This window comes from Xenopus laevis, chromosome 4L, assembly GCF_017654675.1.
Source record: "Xenopus laevis strain J_2021 chromosome 4L, Xenopus_laevis_v10.1, whole genome shotgun sequence".
Classification (NCBI taxonomy): domain Eukaryota; kingdom Metazoa; phylum Chordata; class Amphibia; order Anura; family Pipidae; genus Xenopus; species Xenopus laevis.
The window spans coordinates 85,190,945-85,212,403 of record NC_054377.1 but is presented as its reverse complement, the minus strand read 5'-3'; the positions used below and the strand labels follow the sequence as shown (position 1 = coordinate 85,212,403).

The window sequence follows — 21,459 nt, the reverse complement described above, 5'->3', positions numbered from 1 at the left end:
AGCAGAATTAGGAACGTGACACCTTTACGATTGGCACCACTTAAAAATGGGTGTTATAAATGTGTTGGCTGTACAACCTGTAGAAATATGTCACACAGGCAACTATTTCTATCACCCACATACAGGCAGACAGATAGAGATCAGACACCGCATAACATGTACTACCACACATGTAATGTACATTATAGTATGTCCATGCGAACTCACATATGTAGGTAAAACCCAAAATACTATTCGAGAACTCATGGGAAACCATAGGCCATCGATAAGGGCTGCATTTGAAAAGAGACATACTGATATTCCCCTATACAAACACTACCTTGAAAAGGGTCATGGTCCTCCCACATTCCGTTTCATGGGTATAGACACGATCAGGCCCGGACTGGTAATCTGTGGGTTCTGGTTTATGCCAGAGGGGCTGCTATAAGGTGCCATAGAAAGTCAGTATTTAGTGGGCTGTTTGGGCCTCTGTGTGGGCCAAATGCCAGGGCCCATTTTAATTCTCAGTCCAGCCCTGGACACGATCCCTGTCCGAAGAAGAGGAGGTGACCGCTGTCACCTATTATTACAAAAAGAAACCTTTTGGATTAAAAAGCTCAATACTGTTTCCCCTAAGGGTTTAAATGAATATTGCTCCTATGTATCTTTTTTTAGATGAACGTTGAAATTGTTTTTAGCTGACTAATATATGCTTTTAATTTTATACATTTGGGATATTTCTGTGTTTTTACCCCTAGGTGGCAGCACTGATCACCATCCCAGTGAGGATCATGGGACTTGTTGGCCTGAAATTGGACACTTTATGGTAGGGGTGGCTTGTGGGGAAGGTGCACACGTGTGGCTATAAATGTGTGGGATAAATCAGTTGTATGTATCTTGATAAAGACCCCATTGAGGGTTGAAACGTCGATCTAAATAAAATTTCTTTTTTACTTTTTGAGAAATTCCCTTGCGTGCAACAGCTTTCTTTCTACAAATATATATATATAGATGTCGATGTCAATGTCAACACTAGGGTTGCCACCTTTTCTGGAAAAAAAATACCGGCCCTCCTATATTTTTGCTGTTTTTTCCTATTAATAACATTGGCACCAAGCATCATTTTTACTGGCCAGGTGGCAACCCTACCTAACACTGAAAAGAAAGGGGGGCATTCAAGATGGTGTCACAATTTAAAGGGATGGTTCACCTTTAAGTTAACATTTTGTATATTAAATAATGTCCTATTCCTAGTACAATTTGTTGTCACTGTTTATTATTTGTAGTTTTTTTTTTTTTTTTTTTTTAAATGATTTCCCTTCCTCTTCTGCATCTTTACAGCTGGTAGCCAAAAAAAAAAGATTGATCTGTGAGCTTATACTTTAATTAATAATGCTAATTTTTATTCCTTATCTTTCTATTCTCTCCCTCTCCTATTTATATTCCAGTCTCCCATTTAACCCGTGTGGTTTCTAAGATAAACAAGACCCTAGCAACCAGAAAACTGCTTATTTCTTCTAATCTCAATGGATGCCCTTGTGTCTGCTGGAACAATCTTTTTTCAATCTACATTTTCTATGTTACAATGACATCAATATTTGATCTTAATTCAAACCATATATAATTAAACGTTATATAATCAAATGTTGTGTCTTTTTAAAGAAAAAGCATAAAATTCAAACCTACTAGTTTTCTTAGGTACAAAGAGAAAATGCATGTGACTATTGCTTAGGCTTGCGCCCCCCTAGTTTGATGTCACTTTTTACCATTTCATTTCCCTAGACCAAAAAAAAGGAAAAAAAAAATGACACCGTGCTCTTCTAAGCACTTTTTCAATTTACTCTTTTTTATTTCAATTAGTTTTCAAAACTGCTTGATATAAATCTGACAAATTTTTGCCCAAATTTCTGTTACAGAAACAGTTGGACTCATGCAGGGGCAGCTAAAGATGGCCATACACAGAGATCCGCTCGTGTAGCAATTTTGATAAACAAGTGGATCTCTCCCTGATATGCCTACCTTGAGGTGGGTGATATCGGAATGATCTGATTGTGGACTCTAGGACCCAACCAACAGATCATAGTGAGTGGTCGGATTACAGGACTTCATCAAAGAACAGATGCAGTCAGTGATCCTACAGGATGTTTAGCCCTGCTCCATCAACATCTGGTCTACTCTCAGCCACATATCAATCGGGGAAGCCCGTCAGAGGGCAAAAATTGTTTTTGGGAGGAGGACCCCTTTAAAGGTTCAATCTTTGTAAAGCTGCTCATTCACAGAAACATTGAAAAAGGGGTTTAATGCCTCTTTACCATCTGAATATAACCCTACCGACAATTGGTTGACAATTGGTTGAGTTGTGGCACGGCTTGTGTGTGTATGCGGAGGGTTACAGCTGGAGGCCAAACATATTCCTGAGTAGGGGAAATCCTGCTTCAGTGTTGCATTAGATCCATTCAATAAAAGGTAGGATGCAGTTAAGTCAACGGTCAAGTTTACTGAAATTCACATTTACTGCACATTCCTGGGAATGGCTCAATTACTCTTTTGGAGTCAGGAGGAAGAAGTACAATGTAACAATGGAGTGACAGCAGTACGGTGGTAATTTGAGAAAAATCGACAAAATCTGCTCAGTGTGGCCTCCTGAAACTAGGCAATGTAATTCACCTTTAACTTAACGAATCCTACAACACTATTGTCTGGTTAGCTGCTGCTGCACTTTCTCAGTGTTCTGTAATCCTGCAATGTCTGTCTCAGAGCTGTACTTCTATATGTAGCCGTGGAGCCAATGACACCACAACAAATTGCAATCGTTCTTCAGTTTTTATGGTCTTCGTTATTATATTTTTTTGTTCAACGGCTCCAAATAAATAAGAGGAATAGAAAGAGAAGGAAAATAATAAAATTGCAACCTCACAGAGTTTTTTTGGCTGCTGGGTTAGCGAACCCCCAAAATGTGATAACATTTTAAACTGAAATTAAAGGGGCTGTTCACATTTAATTTAACATTTAGTATGATGTAGAGAGTGATATTCATAGAATTTGCAATTGGTTTTAATTTTTTATTATGCTGTTTTTGAGTTAAGCTTTTTATTTAGAAGATCTGGTTGCTAGGGTCCAAATTACCCTAGCAACCATGCATTGATTTGAATAAGAGACTGGAATAAGAATGTGAGAGGGTTGATAGGTGAGTAATAGAAAGTAGCAAAAACAATACATTTGTAGTTTTAAAGAGACTGTTTTAGATGGGTCATTGACCCCCATTTGAAAGCTGGAAAGAGTTGGAAGAAAAAGGCAAATAATTAAAATACTATACAAAAAACACCTAATGGAGAAGTGACAAGTTGTTTATAACTGGCCATTTTATAACATACCAAAAGTTAACTTAAAGGTGAAGCACCCCTTTAAGAAAAAGGCAGATGAGGAACAATAAGTTCAATAGAAATGTGCTATAAATGGAATATTCGAATACATACTAAAAGTTATCAAGGTAAACTATTGTGCTGTATAAAATGAAGATACAATGGGATAAACCAGGCAGTCTAATATAATCCAAGCGACCGACATGAAGTATTGATAGTAAAGTCCCGGACATCTCTCTCATTGTATGGGCCATTTTTACTTGCACTAAATCATCAAATGGATCAGTTAAAGGGGTTGTTCACCTTCCAACACTTTTTTCTCAGTTCAGTTGGTATGATATAGTTCAACAGAAAGATTTTTTTCTAATTACTTTCTATTTTCTATGTATGACTTTTTTTCTAATATTGAAGCGTAAAGTGTAATTTTTCACCTTCTAAAGCAGCTCTGGGAGGGGGGGGGGCTGTAAACTGTTCTAAATTGAAACATTTAGTTGATACATTTCTTATTTGTCCCTGCTGAGCAGAATCCCTGAGTTTCATTAAAGGCAGCTGTTAGAATTGATACAATAGTTGCTAATACTCCAGAGATGCTGCTGAGAAATGTATCAACTAATGTAGCAAATTGTAACAGTTCAGAGTCTGCACCTAAAATACTGAGCTGCCAGACTCAACCCCTTATACAGTAGATCCCCACTTTCATGTTTCTCAAGGGATTGGACAAAACAAACGTAAAATCGGGGAAAAGACAAACTGAATGTATGCAGATAAACAGGGAATAATCCAGAAAGCCATAAATCCGGTTTCTACTGTATATGCACACATTCAGATCACTGAACAGAATGGATACTTATGTATCATGAGTATAAAGGACACAAAAATGACTTTTTCAGAATTATGGCATTTGTTGAAAGCATTAATCAAAACATAAGAGAAAAAAAAACCATAACACAGATTGGCAAACTGATGCAAAATATTTATTCCAAGTTATTAGCTGCTGTGGTGACATTGCCCTCACATACAGATAACCAGTTTTCTTTAATCTGTAAATAATGTTATCAAAATAATCTTCTGAAATCTTCCCCAAGAATGGTAATTTTTACCCAAATCTTGTTTTATTTTACAATCCACCCTGAATGTCAAGGCTGTGAAAGGTACACACACGAAGAAAAAAAAAATCCTCTCTGAATATTTTACAATTGCAAATTATTCCCCTTTTAAAAAAATAACACAGAACAAGCCAGGTTCTTGGATAAAGAGGCGAAAGTGGCCGACAACTGCAGCTGCATAATATCTAGATAGCAAAGTTATAAGAATGAATCAATCCCAATTAGAGTTTAAGAGTTATTGTTTCCCAGAGAGTGATTTAGTGGGTTAAACCTTTGCTTTTCTCATTTGAACCGCTGGGTTAGAAGCTTTTCTGCACATTTCAGAGATGTATATGGTGAACAGGTGCAGTAAAAAGGAAAACAAAAACCTCTCCTTTGCCTCTGCAACTTGTACAAAACCAGTTTTTGTCTCTAGAAAGCGGACAACAAAAGAGGAGAGAGGACTTAAACAAAAAAAAAAAAGCATCGAAATTGCTCTTGTTCTTCACAAAATATGCGACAGCTACTCTGGAAGCAAGGCAGGACACTCTTGCAGCAAAGGGCTTTAAAAAACTAAACCACATTTGTGTTTCTTTCCATCTTGCAGGCAACATTTATGCTGTGAACAGAGTAGTTTAGGATAGGAGTGTAGGGGATGTTTAGATGCTTCTTTCATTAGAGGATCAGGATTCGTCGTCTGAAGTGTCTGTACTGCTTGTTTCGCTGTCGGAGCATTCGCTGGGGTCGGGAGTTAGAGGGCCACGCCAGGACAAGAGCAGGGCACATCTTCTCGGTTGTCTCAAAAAGCCATTTAGGCCCATGCTGTTTCTTTTTAGCTTTAAAAGAACAAAGATACAGTAATCAGCAAAAATCTGTTGAAAGGAGTAGTAACTAGTTAGCAGTCAATATAAACTGGTATATTTACCCTTCCTTCTTCGTTCTGGTATCAAGAACCCTTATTCCATCCAGAGCAATATAATCAATAAATCCAGTAATTGGGTAATGATACCAATAGGTGCAGGGATTCTGCCTTTATTCAACAACACAACATGTTTGGAGCTGAACAGCTCTTGATAAATAAAGGCACTTTGCAGCAGAATCCCTGCGCCTATTGGTAACTAGTTAGCACACCAATACTGCATGCAGCACAAGCTTAGCGAGCAGAGTAATACAGTTTACATAAAGCAAATCACATTTGCACTTCAACTCTGCTTTGGGACTGTACAAAGAATGTATTTAATATATAATGAATAGGGATGATATACTTAAAGGAAAACTATACCCCTCAAACAATGTAGGTCTCTATAAAAAGATATTGCATAAAACAGCTCATGTGTAAAACCCTGCTTCATGTAAATAAACCATTTTCATAATAATATACTTTTTTAGTAGTATGTGCCATTGGGTAATCATAAATAGAAAATTGCCATTTTAAAAAATAAGGGCCACCCCCTGGGATCGTAGGATTCACTGTGCACACATACAAACCCCATGTTAGGTCACATGAGCCAATTAACAGACAGAGTTGTGTCTTTTGCTTCCTCACTTCTTCCTGTTACAGTTAGAGTTGTAGTATTTCTGGTCAGGTGATCTCTGAGACAGCACACAGACCATCACAAAATGGTGGTTCACGGCAAGAGATGTAAAAGGGCAATATTTACTTAACCATTTATTCCAGTTTGAGAAGATTCTTTAATGTCACTTTTGGGGTATAGTTTTCCTTTAACAGGTATTGGGAGTCAAACACCATATATATAGCACAGGGAGCACAATGAAAATATGAATGCATTTATGTACAGCCATTATTCTGGCTATATGATGCCTATTTTGGCCATTGACTCACCTGAGCAGGGAACATAACACTAGAAATTGCCCCCATACACTCAATAGAAATTGCCTGCAAGTGCTTGAAGCAGTAAAGGCTGTTGTTTTTTATTCTAAGTGAATAGGATTCCAACTGCATTTGTATGCTCACAATTTTCTGTGTGCCATTAAGAGCCATACAATATTAAAGGCAACGTCAACCCAAAATTTTTATTTTTTGGCGTAATAAAAGAAAACAATTTGTAATATACATTCATTACAAATGGTTTATGGTATGGTATGGTATGGGTGTGTGTGTGTGTGTGTGTGTGTATATATATATATATATATATATTTGTTGAAAGCAGTGTTTCTCTGTCCCTTTCTATTCTCTGCCTTGGTGGCTCAGACTGTTGATACAATGTAAGACAAGGCAGCTGATTAACAGACCTGTCTTTGCTGGGGAACCAAGACTTTTGCAACATTGTTTAAAAAGGAACAACCAGGAGTTAAGCTTATGCTGCTTTCAATGGCAATTTTTTTTTTTTTTTTTTTTGCAAATAACTTTAAAAGAACTGACCATTTGTAATAAATGAACATTGGAAAGTTGCTTAGAATTATGTTTTTTTATTTTGGGGTTGACTCGCCATTTCTAATTGACACTCCAGCCTTTTGAACACATTTATAAGTTAGATCCTATACAGAAAAAACAAACAAACAATTTTTAATATTTTCAACTGAAATTTGTCCAAAATGCTTTTCTGGGAGGAGAAACTCTATGAAGAACTGCAGGTGATATGGGATAATGCAAAACCATCATCTGCATGTTTCGGGTATGAAGAAAATAGGTACAAAAATGTACTTAACGGTTATATACCAGGTATAAACGGAAAACCATCTGGAAAACAGTAAATGTTAACAGAAAAACAATATTTACCTGCTGAGATTTAATCTGAAATTCCTGTAACTCTTCCTCAGTTAGTGGCAAACAGTCTTCATCATTCTCCTCCCATCCCATCTCTTTCAATAATCTAAAATAAAGGAAATGCATGAAGCTAATGGCTAGTCATGACATCCCTCTACATACATATATATATATATATATATATATATATATATATATATATATATATATATATATATATAAATAATACACAAGAGCCATGAATATCCTGTAAATTATATCCCTATAAACAGTGCTTAGTGAGGCCATCGGTTATAATCAGAGCCTAGTGATGTAATTTGTCACATGACTCACTGAAACTTGTGTATTATAATAATAAAGTACCCCTGTTCCAAAATATGAGGATATCGGAAGTCACCTTGGGGTTCCGTGACCTGTATAAAAACACTTGTGGTCATGGAACTCCTCAGTAACTTATAATATCCTTATAATACACAAAAGTCATGAATATCTTGTAAATTATATCCTTATAGTATTATAAACGGTGAGTTCTGATGTCATTTCTGTCACATGACTCACTGACACTTGTGTATTATAATAAAGTACCCCCAGTTGCAAAATAGGAGTTCCACGACCTGTATAAAAACACTCGTCCTTCGGCCTCGTGTTTTTATATGGTCATGAAACTCCTCAGTAACTTATAAAATCCCTATATTTTACAAGAGGGGGTACTTTATTCACTATATAATTTACAAGAGCGGGTACTTTATTATTCTACTACAGGCATCATCTGTTTACAACTGGAGTAGGGTGTCCTGAACAGCACTAAACAAGATTGTTTGTAGTAATCAGGTTGTTGAATGAAATTTTAGGCTTATCCCATAGAGACATCATTTCACTAATGTATATTACACACTTGTTATGAAAAGGACTGATATACAGCATCACCATTCACTGCAAAATCTATGAAAGAAGCAGCAAGTATTTTACAGATTTGCAGCAAGTCAACAGCAATGTAACATTCCACCAAAACAAGATATATCAGAAACATGTAGGGAAGGATCAGGGCAACTGTAAAATAATCAAGTGCTTATACAGGCACAAGAAAAGACGTTTGTAGAGAACCAGAATAAGTATAAAATGTGGGTAAGTAAATATATATGTAAATCTATCTATCTAGTAGTAGTATATATAAATGTGTTGAAGGACTGTTGTACTTAGGCTATATACCGAAATATATACGTAATTATACCTGTGCTCAGCTTCCAGTGAGTATGACAGTCTCTCGTGGCTTTCTTCCTGAGAACCAGAGATGCCGTTGTGATGGCAACCTTCTTCAATCTGCTCTCCTTCCATGTCATTCAGTTCTGAAGGGCTCTGCATTTGCACCTTGAACACGTAAGAAACATATGCAGGATTAGAAAGTTTTACTCTACACAAAACAATACAATTATTTAAAACACTAACTGCTATGTGGGGCTGGAGGCAAGCAGGATGAACCCAAAATCCAGAGATTATTGATAGTCCTTGGCTGGCTTTTAAAGGGACAGTATACACCTAAATATATCTTTGGGCTAAATAGGACTTATGTTGACATAACATTTTGCCTATTGTTTTAATTTAAAACAAACATTTTCCTATTTTTGTGCATCAATTTGAAGGTTGGGCTATGTTCACTGAACTCACCACCCACTTGCTTTATTAACAGGTCAATTTGTTTTGAGCTCCCCGTCTACGAGTAAACCAACCTCTCCCTTATCTAAGCAGCAGCCTTTGAGTAGCTCATCATTCGGGCTTTTAAGGGGACTGGTTATTAGTTCTTTTGGACCAGAAGTGCAGGTATAGCATCTGTTATTCAGTAACCCATTATCCAAAAAGTTCAGAATTATGGGATCTCCCATAGACGTCATTTGAAACAATTACATTATTTTTTTTTAAACATAAATCATTTTTTTCTCAGTAATAATAAAACAATACATCTTGGTTACCATAAAGTACAAGGTAATTTATCCTTATTGGAGGCAAAACAATCCTATTGGGTTAGGTTTATTTAATGTTTAAATGATTTTTAGTAGACTGAAGGTATGCAGTTCCGAATTACAGAAATACCCCTTATTTGGAAAACCCCAGGTTCAGAGAAATCTGCATAACAGTCCCATACCTGTACTATAATGCTTAAATAAAAAAAATATTTAGGTTTCATGTTTAATTTGAAAAGGACATTTATTATTATACAGCTTTTTATGTCTGGGTGACAGGTCCGCTTTAAGTGCCTCGAACACCCTACACAGAAGATCTGAAAAATGTTGACTAGAGCACGTATGTGATAAACCTGTTGACTAGAGCATGTTTGTGTTAAAAAATAAGGAGCATTTAAGGATTCTCTCGTACGAGACAATTGAACTGGGTTTTCTATGTCGCACCAGAGAGACATGCTATGTAGGCTTCCGTTGGATATAAAAGAGAAGACAAATATAAACAAATCTGCAATTTTCTTACATCTTCTAGTTTATCGCCATCTCTGTCCTCAGTTGGATCCACGTCTTGTTCATCCTTCAGTGCTTTGAGAAACTCACTCTTTCTGTCAGGGGTGCGCCGAGTCATCCTAGTAAGTCGTGAAATGCCAAGCTCTAAAGGAGGTGTTACACTGGCGGTGCCCTGCAAAAAATATAAATAGAATCCTTTCATTTACAATTTAGCAACACATGACATACATCTTATGCAACTCTTTACCGGTTTTGTACAGAGGGGGGAAAAACTTCCAAATTATTTAAGTTATATAAGTTATATTATATGCATTTGATAGCAAACTTTTTTGTAGTCTAACAACTGGAAAAAACTATTCTCAATCTGGAGATTATGCTCGAGCAAGAAAATAAAATTACAATTACTCTGTTTGGATACTGCAAAAAAAAAAATTTATAGAGGTATGGGAGCTGTTATCCAGAATGCTCAGGGACCTGGGGTTTTCCAGATAAGGAATCTTTCCGTAATTTATATTTTCACACCTTAAGTCTACTTAAACATCAATTAAACCCAATAGGATTGTTTTGCATCCAATAAGGATTAAAGGAAAAACTATAGCCCTAAAATGAATACTTGAGCAACAGATCATTTATATCAAATTAAGTGGCATATTAAAGAATCTTATCAAATTGGAATATATATTTAAGTAAATATTGCCCTTTTACATCTCTTGCCTTAATCCACCATTTCGTGATGGTCTGTGTGCTGCCTCAGATCACCTGACCAGAAATACTACAACCGTAAACGGAAGAAGTGTTGATTCAAAAGACACAACTCTGCCTGTTAAAGGAGCAGTAACACCAAAAAATGTAAGTGTTTTAAAGTAATGAAAATATCATATACTGTTGCCCTGCACTGGTAAAACTGATGTGTTTGCTTCAGAAACACTACTATAGTTTATATAAACAAGCTGCTGTGGAGCAATGGCGGAAATTGAAAAACGGCTATATGGCACAGGTTAACTAATGGATAACAGATAACACCATTAGACAGACAGGGCTTATCTGCTATCTGCTGTGTAACATGAGCCTTTTCTCTTTTGAATGTCTGCCCCCATTGCTACACAGCAGCTTATTTATATTAACAATAGTAGTGTTTCTTAAGCAAACACACCAGTTTTACCAGTGCAGGGCAACACTGCACTATATTTTCATTACTTTAAAATACTTTTATTTTTTGACGTTACTGTTCCTTTAATTGGTTCATGTGACCTAACAAGTATATTTGTTTGGTATGTTTATGTGCACCGTGAATCATACAATCCCAGGGGGCGGTACTTATTTTTTTAAAATGGCAATTTTCTATTTATGATTACCCAATGGCACATACTACTAAAAAATTATATTATGAAAATGGTTTATTTACATGAAGCAGGGTTTTACATATAAGCTGTTTTATGCAATAGACTTGTATAGAGACCTACATTTTTGAGGGGTATAGTTTTAATTTAATTGGGAAGACAAATAAAGGTACTATTATTACTACAAGGAAATCATTTTTAAAATCTGAATTATTTGATTATAATGGCGTCTATGGGAGATGGCCTTTCTGTAATTTGGAGCTTTCTGGATAATGGGTTTCCAGATAACGAATCATATACCTGTACAAGGAAGACTATGCTTGCTCCTTACCTCTTTTGGGGTAGAAAATAGAGGTGCTGGAGCCTGCACTACTGGTTTGGTGGCCAAAACTGGGCTGGTGAAGGCAGAATCTCGGTTGGAAAAAAACAAGCCAGATTTGGATTCACGGCCATTGGACTTCCAGGGACCAGACTGCAACAGAGATACATGCCGATCTCACTGCTGGGTAACTCTGCACTATATTAAAGTCATTCATTTAACCACGTTATTAGACTTGCGGCTTGTATGGACATAATTAAAATGAACCTCATTTCAATGGAAAATTCATTTTTCAGGGCTGCTTCAGTGGATGCAAAGCTAACAATCTGCTAACATCCATCCTGAGCTGCTTGTTACCCTCCCAACATCACACAATTAATATGATGCTGGTGATAGTGAGCTTGAGGATGACAGGCATGCATATGGACCAAACCTTGGTATCATGAAAAATATATTTTAAAAGGTAAATTAAAGATTTTCTACCGAATAACAAATGACTACACAAGTGTCAAAGCAGTTCAATACATAATCACACATTAATATCCACACTGGGGGTGACTTTAACGTAGTTGGCCATCTTAAATATATTTGCTTTGTTTAAAGGGTAAGGCATATTTAGTAGCTTAAGGCACAAAATGTTTCAATGTCCTTAATATTTATATCTCATCACACAGTACTCACAAATGCAAAACAGCAGATATTCCCGTAAGGAAATGGTGCCGGTATTTACAGGACTGCAGTGAACCAGAAGACTATCAGGTTTATGTGTTTATTTATTTATTTTTAGTAGCAGCATGAATGCAAATAGCAAGAAAATGGCTCTCTTCATAATCTAAACAATCTCCGTTCAGTATCTAAATAAATCCTCAATTCTGGAAAATATTGGGGAATTTGTAATTGTATAGAAGGAAAAGAGAAAAGTACCCCGTATAATTCACACTTAAATAAGAACGTTTAGAATGACTCCTATTACCAATTCATCAATTCATTAAATTAATCACCTTAAATTCATTAAATGTTCATAATCAATACCTTTTTTTTAAGTATTCAAACCCTTGATTTCAGTTATTGATTAATTCAGAGACCTTTTTACAAAAAGTGCATTGTGCTTATAAATAGTGAATAATAAATTATATATTAACCTCAGTGATTAATCCTTTCACCAGATTTGGAAACTCTTAATTATGTTGACCATGTAAGCTTAGTTCATTCAGTTAACTCTTTGATTTTATACTAGCTTCTGGTCGAAACGTGAGAAAGTGCCACGTGCTTGTAAAATGGATCTACTCAGATTGAAATTTATCCCAAATTCCTAATCTAATTAATTATATAAGTTTTATTTAGTGAGTATTAGAAAATCAAAGGATAATTAATTATAACGATACGATGAATTGATATCGACAATTAATTAAACTCTTGGTTGAATTCATGAAATGCGCTGGAAAAGGAAAATAAGAGAGGTGGAGTTGTCCCAAAGAAACTGTCTCAAATTTTAGCTAACTAAGGGACACCACAAAGTCTAAGATGTCAAAGTATCCCGGGCTGTGGTCTCAAGATTACCTTATACTGTCATTATTAAGAGAACTAGACTTCCTATAAAACCACAAACCGGAGTACCTTTAAGAATATTGAGAAAGAAGAAGTATAAAAGATTGAATTCAATACCGTACAGAGCTTAAAAAGATAATTAGCACAATGCCCTTGGGGCACCCCCCGCACAACAGGATCGCAATTCAAAAAACTTATGTAAAATGATAAGTGGCCAAATGGACTGTTGCAAAATAAGTTTTAAAAAGGTTATCAAAAAATTCTATAGCTCTTGTACGATCAAGGTCTGCCTGTAATTGTTAATAATCGGACACAGGCAACACAAGATTAAATCTGCGAGAAGGGGCATGTTCTATTCCAACCCCCTCTGATGATCTTTGATATTTACCAATGCACTACTTCAACAATGAACTGTTATTGTAAATATTTAATTTAAAGGGGACCTCTTGTGATATGAAAATTTAACAAGCTTCCTCATACTGAAATAAGAAACTTTCTAAATACAATCCAACATTCTGTACGGTTTCTGAAATAATCAAGTTTATATTCACTATTCCTCTCTCAGCATCTGTTTCTCTTCACGCAGCAGTTGGGTGTCAGATAATAATGGACAGTTAAATCCAATATATCATATAGGGGGGTCTCCTTTCCGATTAGCTGTATTAGCGCTCACTCAAATAACGGATTCCAGGTCAAATAAAATCTAACAAAATAACTGCCTTTTAAACAAATCCTGAATGTAGATGTCTGGCTGGAGTGAGCTCTAATACATCTTCTAGGCCCGGTTTGTTCAACTGGCAGCCCGTGCAGGCCGCATGCTGTTCGCCTCCGTCCCTTGTGTGGCCCCCACATGAAAGTCTACCTGCTGTGTCTGTTTACCATGTGAAAGCTTTAAAAGGTATCAGTACAGAGATTAATTTGCCGCTGCATTGTTTAAACCTCAGATTCAGACTGGAATTCCCTGTATTGTTCCCACATGTAATCTCCCCTGTATTGTTCACACTTGTGACACCTGTATTGTTCACATGCTAAATCCCTTTACTGTTCACACCTGAGACCCAGACTGAAACTGCCCACATTGTTCACACTTTATTCAAAATGCTAATAAGGCACCAGCACTGTCACTGTATGTATTACATCTTAGAGTGGTTCTGATGGGTTTCCATGTTTCCAGCTCTGTTCTGACTTCCCTATGCTCCCTGTGTGTGTCAAACTTTTCCTGCTCTATGCTCCTTGTGTGCGTCATACGTTGCCTGCTCTATGCTCACTGTATGTGCCTTAGTTTGTCTGCCCTATGCTCCCTGTGTGTGCACCATACTCTGCCTGTCCTATTCTCCTTGGGTGTGCCATACTCTCTGTGCCATATTCTGCCAGTGTCTGCCTTCCTTGTGCTCCCTGTGTGTGTGCCCTGCTCTGTCTGTGAAACATAAGCTTAGTATTTATTCTGGGGATTTGTTAGCATTTGAAAATTATCTTTAGGGGGCCCTAAGGTGTTTAATCATGTGCTGGTGGTGCTGTGTTATCCACAGGAGACAACTTTTTTCACATATGAGTGATATCTCTGCAGTGAGCACCAACCATTTGGTTTTGTGGTGTGCTATTAATGCGGACATGGGGTAACGGGTGTGGTATAAACAGGGAGTGGATAACACTGGCTTCCATTATCAGGCCTACACCATGTAGACCAGAAAAATTCCGGCCCTCTGTACCACAGAAGTTGGACAGCACTGTTCTAGGCAAAAGGAGCCCCCCATAAGATATATTGGATCTAACTGTCAATGAATGTCTTGACACCAAACTCCTTCATACAGAGAGAATGAGGAGAAACTGATGCTGAGAGAGGAATAGTAAAGATAAACTTGATTATTTCAGAAATGGTACAGAATTTTTTAATTGATTGTATTCAGAAAGTCTCATTTCAGTACGATGAAGCTTATATTAAATTTTCATTTTTGTGATAGTTCCCCTTTAATAAAAACTATTTGTAACATTATTTATTAAATAATATATGCTTTTGTTAGAAATGGCAAACACTCGATCAGCATAACTGTACTACAGAACTCAGGACTGCACTTTGCCCTGCCAATCCTCTATTTGTCTGAAACCAAATATTTCAACCCTCTATGCCATATAAATTAACACATTCATTAATTAGTAAAATATTGAGAGCATAGTAGTACCTTTATTGAAGAAGCTGCTGGTTTAGGGACCAGATTTTTGTACACAATTGGTCCAGATGGGTTGGTTTTGTTTGAGCCATTAGAAATATGGGGTACTGGAGTTGCAAATGCAGCAGAAAAGGCTGATGGATCCTCCTTTGAGATTTTTTTGATGACCAGCATCTTGAGAGGCTGCTTGGCACTGGGAGGATTTTCTGTAATTGGAGAAGGGAAAAAACGTAACTACAAAAAGGATTGGTTTACATTCATTAGATACCAAGTTATATTTTTGAATTTCTCGGTCAAAAACACAAATATGGCTAGGGGCACACACAGCATTTCCTCCACTGGTGCATCTATGCAAGCAGAGAAAATGCAATCTGCTGCTGCCCATTGTTTTAAGAGCACTAACATCAGAATGTCCACATATCCCATGCATAGGAATAAAAATGATTGCTCATTTTAAAAAAAAAAAAGATTTTGTTATTTTTGAAATCTTTCTCTCTAGTCGCTTGGAGGACACAGGGAACCATGGGGTATAGCTGTTGCCACTAGAAGGTAGGACACGAGAAGAAAACTAGATCCTCCTCCACTGGCTATACCCCCCAGCAGGCAGAGCCTAGGTCAGTTTGTCCCAAAGAGGAACGAAGGAGGTTTTAATTGAACCATAATATTAAGTATATAACTAACTTATCACGCATGTAAACTGAAAACATAAGAGAGCTTCCATACAGGGAGGGAAGCAGTGTCCCCCAAGTGACTAGAGAGAGATTTTACGGTGGGTACACAAAATCTCTTTTTCTCCAATGTCTGCTTGGGGGACATAGGGAACCATGGGGACGTACCAAAGCTGTCCCATGTATATGGAGCTGGGATAGAGGCCTTAAGTGTAAGATGCCACTGTGGCTTGGAGCACTTTTCTGCCGAAGCGTGTCTTGTGCTGCAAAAGTATGGTAGAATTTTGTGAAAGAGTGGATTGAAGTCCACGTGGCTGCTTTGCACAGCTGTTCTGCTGAGGCCTGATTTCGAAAGGCCCAGGTCATGCTCGTACCCCTAGTGGAGTGAGCCTTTATCTTGTCTGGAGGAGTCAGTCTTTGTTCTGTGTAAGCCTGCTGAATCGCCTGCTTGATCCATATGGAGACGCAAGCTTTTGAGGCTGACTATTCCCGTTGTGGGGCAGAACTGAGGACAAATAGGGAATCTGCTCTGCGAATGTCGCTGACCCTGTGTAAATAGAATTTATGGGGAAGAACTGGACCAAAGGTACATAGAGCTGCTTCCTTGGTGTTTGCTGGCAATGGACAGAATGTAGGGATGGTTATCTCCTGATTAATGTGGAAGGCCGTGACCACTTTTGGTAGAAAGAAGGGCACAGTACGAAGAACTGCCCTGTCAGGATGGAAGGTGAGGAAGGGAGTTCTGCATGATAGGGCGCTCAACTTGGCACCCTCCTCGCCGAGGCAATCGCAATTAGGAATACAGTCTTCCATGTGACCCACTGAAGTGGTACTGATGCAATTGGTTCCACTGGTGCCCGTTGGATCGCTTTTAAGACTAGTGCGAGATCCCATGTTGGCAAAGGTGCTTTGAATGGTGGTGCCACATGGGCCACTCCCTGTAGACGGATCCGCGCACACACACAAATTTTCTGCAGTGGGGAAAGTGCCCCTTCTTTTTATTGGTTTACACCACCAATATCAACGTTTCGGGGGGTACAACCTCCCTTCATCAGGATACCCTGAGCTGAGCATCCACGGAGGGTGGTTCAATGGTTTCTGCAGAAAAAGGATAGAGCTTGAGGAACCTGCGGTTTGGCTGAAAACGACTTTCGGGTTCATCCCAGTCCTTTTGGATTATCTGCTTCATTTGGGAGTGCGCTGGGAAGGAGGGTGAAGATCTGCCGTTTCTCTTAAACAGTCCTTTGGAGACGTCAGCGTTAGTCTCCGGTTCCTGTATGTTAAGGGTTTCCAGGACTGAAGTTATTAATGCATCTACTGCTTCGGAAGAGAGCTCAGATTTGCAAGAGCACGCACAATTATGGGATAACTCACCCTCTGATAAGCATAGCCCTTCCTCCCCCTCTGGGGGTGTAGGAGAAGGGTCCCTGGAATTACTGGCACTCTTGTCGTCTGATGGGGAAGGTGCCCTGCGCTTAGACCCCCTGAAGCCAACCCTCTCTGCCTTCTGATTGTCTAGGTGAGAGAGAAGCTTGTCTAGACATAGAGCTAGTTTGGGAATGTGCTACCCAGTCTGGGATGGACTGACCTGAGGCTGCTGGAGGGTCTGCTTGTGTGGGCGCCACTTGCCCTTGAGAGGTCTGGTCTGTGTGGGTGGTAGCAGGTATTGGATCGCCTGCGGGCGCGAATTTCAAGGGACCTTGCTCTCCCCAACGGTCTGCTGCTGGGTCGACCGGTGCCTGGTATGTTGCGCTCAATCGGTCTGCCTCGGGGAGGGATCTAACTGGTTACCCTTCCTGTCAGTGAAGTCAGGAGAAAGAGTATTCCCCTGCACTAAGCTCCAGTGCAATTTGCCTTGCCCTGTGAGAGGGGAAGGGCCCCGAGGGTTGCTTGATACGTAACCTCCTGGGTGTTGAATCGTCTGTGTTCTGGCCAGTCAGACTCCTCCTATATATAATGAGAGAGGGTTGTTATGCTGGATGGTCAAGCTGTTCAGCACTGAAGACCCCAGGCACAGTTCCCATATTGGGAGACGACAGGTGAGGGCATGCTACACAGTGTAGGTGCCTTGAACATCTCAAAATGTTCAGAAAACTGACAAACGCTTGCAGTGAAGAGAGATATATCTTAACCTCCTGAGGACACAACAAAAAACTGACCTAGGCTCCGCCTGCTGGGGAGTATAGCCAGTGGAGGAGGAGCTAGTTTTCTTCTGGTCATGTCCTACCTCCTAGTGGCAACAGCTATACCCCATGGTTCCCTGTGTCCCCCAAGCAGACATTGGAGAAATGACTAATAAGGAGCCCAGTCACATGAATCTGACCTGCTAAAGACATCAAAAAAGAATACTGTACTACAATAATTACATTTTTGGCATAACATTTAATGAGATTTTGCATTTTCGGTCAGAAGTTCATATATTTATATGGTTTATAAATTCAGTGCATACATTTTGTCTCAATTAAGACTAGTTATCAAAAATGAATCATCCTCATGCATACCGAACAGCAGTGTATTAAATGATGAGCCATTTATATAAAGCGTAATTGATCCTATTTAACAGCTCTGATCCTGCATGTATACCAGAATTTCAGCCATAAAGCACAACAATGCTTCTGTTGTTTCAAGAAATACATCAGAAATAGTACACTCCATGCAAGCAAAATTATGGCTTATAACATCTTTAACATTGTTTTTCACAGTTGCACTATATTTACTTGTGGATAAAGGCAATGATTTGTGCAATATCACGAATATGTATTCATAAAAAAGCCAAACATTATTTACTTGATTGATTACTCATTCAGTGGACAGAGTACATTCTGCACATTGACCTGAATGAGCAAACACGGGGGCAAATGTTAAAAACCTTCCGCTACCAATGTCCTATATGCTATAAACTAGGTGTGCGTATATTTGTAGAAAAAAACATAGCATAAAATACCCCAAACTCCTGTAAGGGCCCCCGTCTGTTTGATCTGGATAACTTGCTTGCCAGTTTCAGGATTTAAAGATGGCTGCAATAAAAGCAAAATAAGTTCAGTTGTAGCAGTGGACTCTCCTTGCTTAGCAGTTAAAAGATAAGCTGTTAAGAATGCAGTGATATTGATTAAAAACCATACTTGAACAAAGTACAACTTTAACTTTTCCAAATTTTTATGTACTTGTTGCTGAACAAACACACACTATATATTTTTTTCACTAGTGGTCTTTTGACTTGTAAATATTTATAATGATAAATAGCATTTTTAATTATTTGATAGATGAAAAAACCCTCCAATATGTGTAGATAAATACCTACTGTCTTGTTTATGTTTAACACAGTATTAATAAGTTAATTAACTGGAAATAGACCTTATGAGGCAAATAACATTTTTACAAGAGAAGGGTCTAAATTATATTCACGTGTACATGAAGATCCTTCATTTTATTGGTGATAAAGGCCAAGAATCTAAGGGAATCAACAGATCTTAAGCATTCAAAGCACTTTTAAGTGATACAGACATTAAAAGCCTACTCTTCAAAATATTAACGTACATTAATAGTTGAAAGCAAATGACTCGCATACAGAGCGCAGACGAATTCATGCCGAATACGCCTGTTATGATATCAATGTGGCTTTATTTTTGCATACAGGGTACTGTACACTGTATGCAGAAATAAACGTGCATTGATATCACAACAGGCGTCTTCGGCATGAATTGGTCTGCGCTCCATATGCGAGTCATTTGCTTTCAGTATTGGAATCTTCGGATGAGTTGCCGAAGTGTCGCCAGAGCTAGCGACCAGTCTGAGACGCAGTGCCGCGGTGAGCTCCGCCATCGGCGCTTCGCATTACCAAGAAAAGGTACATTAAAAGTTGCCTATAGGTCATGCGGATTGTTTTTCGCTGCTAGGTCTGCTTTTGTAATTAATTGTTACCTGAAATTACTAAACTGACTGTCTATCCTCAACCTATCAAACGTTTCTAATGATAAAGGTCTACTGCTGCACAAATATGACAAATTATCTAGGAAGCAAAAACTATAGCAAAAAGGTCTCCAACATACAAAATCTTCTTCTTCAAACTGCAGCTTCTTTCTTTCCGCGTTCTTTTCCTCTCTGGCCTCGGGCGGCTGCTTTTCCTGCAAGGATGGGTTTTTACGAGATAGGGCATTGCCATTACGATGCCGATGGCCTGCATTTCCTGCCCCATTTGTTCCATTTCCTCCTCCTCTCGGCATGTTGCCATCTTGCCCACGTGATACTCCATACCAACCAGGCTGTGCTCCAAGGTTAGTGCCTTTAGAAACACCAGAATCCACAGAGTCATGGCGCAGGAGAGAAGGCTGGTGCCAGGAATCTATAATAAAACAAGGAGAGAAAGCATCAAAAGAAACTGCCCTGTATGGTTACATTTAGGAATTTGGTACATGTTTTAAAGGGGTTGTTCACCTTCAAATGAATTTTTAGTATGTTACAGAAATGCTGATTCTAAGCAACTTTTCAGTTGGTCTTACTTTAAATATATATATATATATATATATTTTTTTTTTTTAATTATTTGCCTTCTTCTTCTTCTGACTCTTTCCAGCTTTCAAATGGAGGTCACTGACCCCATCTAAAAACAACAAATGCTCTGTGAGGCTACAAATGTATTGTTACTTTACTTTATTACTCATCTTTCAATTCAGACCTCTCCTATCTATATTCCAGCATCTTATTCAAATCAGTGCATGGTTGCTAGGGTAATTTGGACCCTAGCAACTAGACCGCTGAAACTGCTAATAGGAGAGCTGCTGAATAAAAAGCTAAATAACAAAAACAACAAATAATAAAAAAATGAAAACCGATTGCAACTTGTCTCAGAATATCCCTCTCTACAACATAATAAAAGTCAACTGAAAGGTGAGCAACCCCTATAAGGAGGTCAGTTGTTACTGTCTATATTACTCTAACGGATGGCACCTATCACCACCGAAATCAAACACATTAACAATCTGACCAGTACAACCCAAACACGTTTAATCAAACTACATATTCAGTTTTTTTTTTTTAAAGAAAAACTGCAGGTTTTAAAAAATCCCTTACTTTGTCAAATGGGTTCTTATACTGAGGGAGTCCATACTGTGACTATAACAGACTATAACATGCAAATTTCAAGAGCATGCTCAGATGGTAGCACTGCCTTGAGTATTCTATCCAGAATGCCTTGTTTTAGTCAACTCCTCCACTAGAAGTATCACGTGATCTTGTCCCCTGTTGGTGATGTTATTATGCAAATGAAGGGCACACACTAATTTTCAGAAGGTGGCAGCACTACTGAATAGCAGCTAACACAGAGGTTTGGCTGATTTAAAAACAGCTTAGAAGGGTTGCTAAGCAACCAAGGAATTTCAACTGAGCATGTGCGAGATTTCAGAGCGGTTGTTGGCTGTAAAGCTATAGGTAGGAGGAATCCTCAGCTAGAACTGCAGTGGAAATCTTTCAGAATGTATAGTGAGCTGATGATTTACATTAAACAAACAATTCTAACTGTTTTAAAATAGCATTTATTGAACTTTCACATAGTGTATTTACTTAGTAAATGATTTTAGTTGATTGGTGCCCTTTGAGATTGTGGTTCGGGCAGGAAAGCGTTTTTATCAACTTGTCTAAATTTAACAGAGGGCACAACGGTTTCCCTCATGCAGTAGCTCATAGCAGCCAATAAACTTGTTTGCAGGTCCCGATATGCTCAGTCTGGCTAGCCAATTGGAGGACCCCGATCATAGCTCACACATGTGCTCAACGAGCTTGCTAGGGGACTTGCTCTGTA

The 21,459-nt window shown here is 38.3% G+C and overlaps 1 protein-coding gene across 6 annotated transcripts in view; it reads right to left on the bottom strand.

Annotated features, from left to right (window-relative positions):
* Positions 1 to 4,293: 4,293 nt before the first annotated feature.
* gpbp1l1.L (GC-rich promoter binding protein 1-like 1 L homeolog) overlaps positions 4,294 to 21,459 on the bottom strand; it is a 40,502-nt gene continuing 23,336 nt past the window's right edge. For 5 of the 6 annotated variants that reach the window (XM_018258314.2, XM_018258315.2, XM_018258317.2 and 2 more), the window contains exons 5-12: positions 19,712 to 20,004; positions 18,607 to 18,679; positions 15,007 to 15,200; positions 11,291 to 11,431; positions 9,633 to 9,791; positions 8,386 to 8,522; positions 7,167 to 7,260; positions 4,294 to 5,262 (exon numbers count right to left, since the gene is read on the bottom strand). In XM_018258314.2, the coding sequence (XP_018113803.1) occupies positions 5,110 to 5,262; positions 7,167 to 7,260; positions 8,386 to 8,522; positions 9,633 to 9,791; positions 11,291 to 11,431; positions 15,007 to 15,200; positions 18,607 to 18,679; positions 19,712 to 20,004 (1,244 nt within the window). In that variant the 3' untranslated portion in view covers positions 4,294 to 5,109. The remainder of the gene's footprint in view (positions 5,263 to 7,166; positions 7,261 to 8,385; positions 8,523 to 9,632; positions 9,792 to 11,290; positions 11,432 to 15,006; positions 15,201 to 18,606; positions 18,680 to 19,711; positions 20,005 to 21,459) is intronic. The other variant, XM_018258319.2, reaches the window with a different exon arrangement.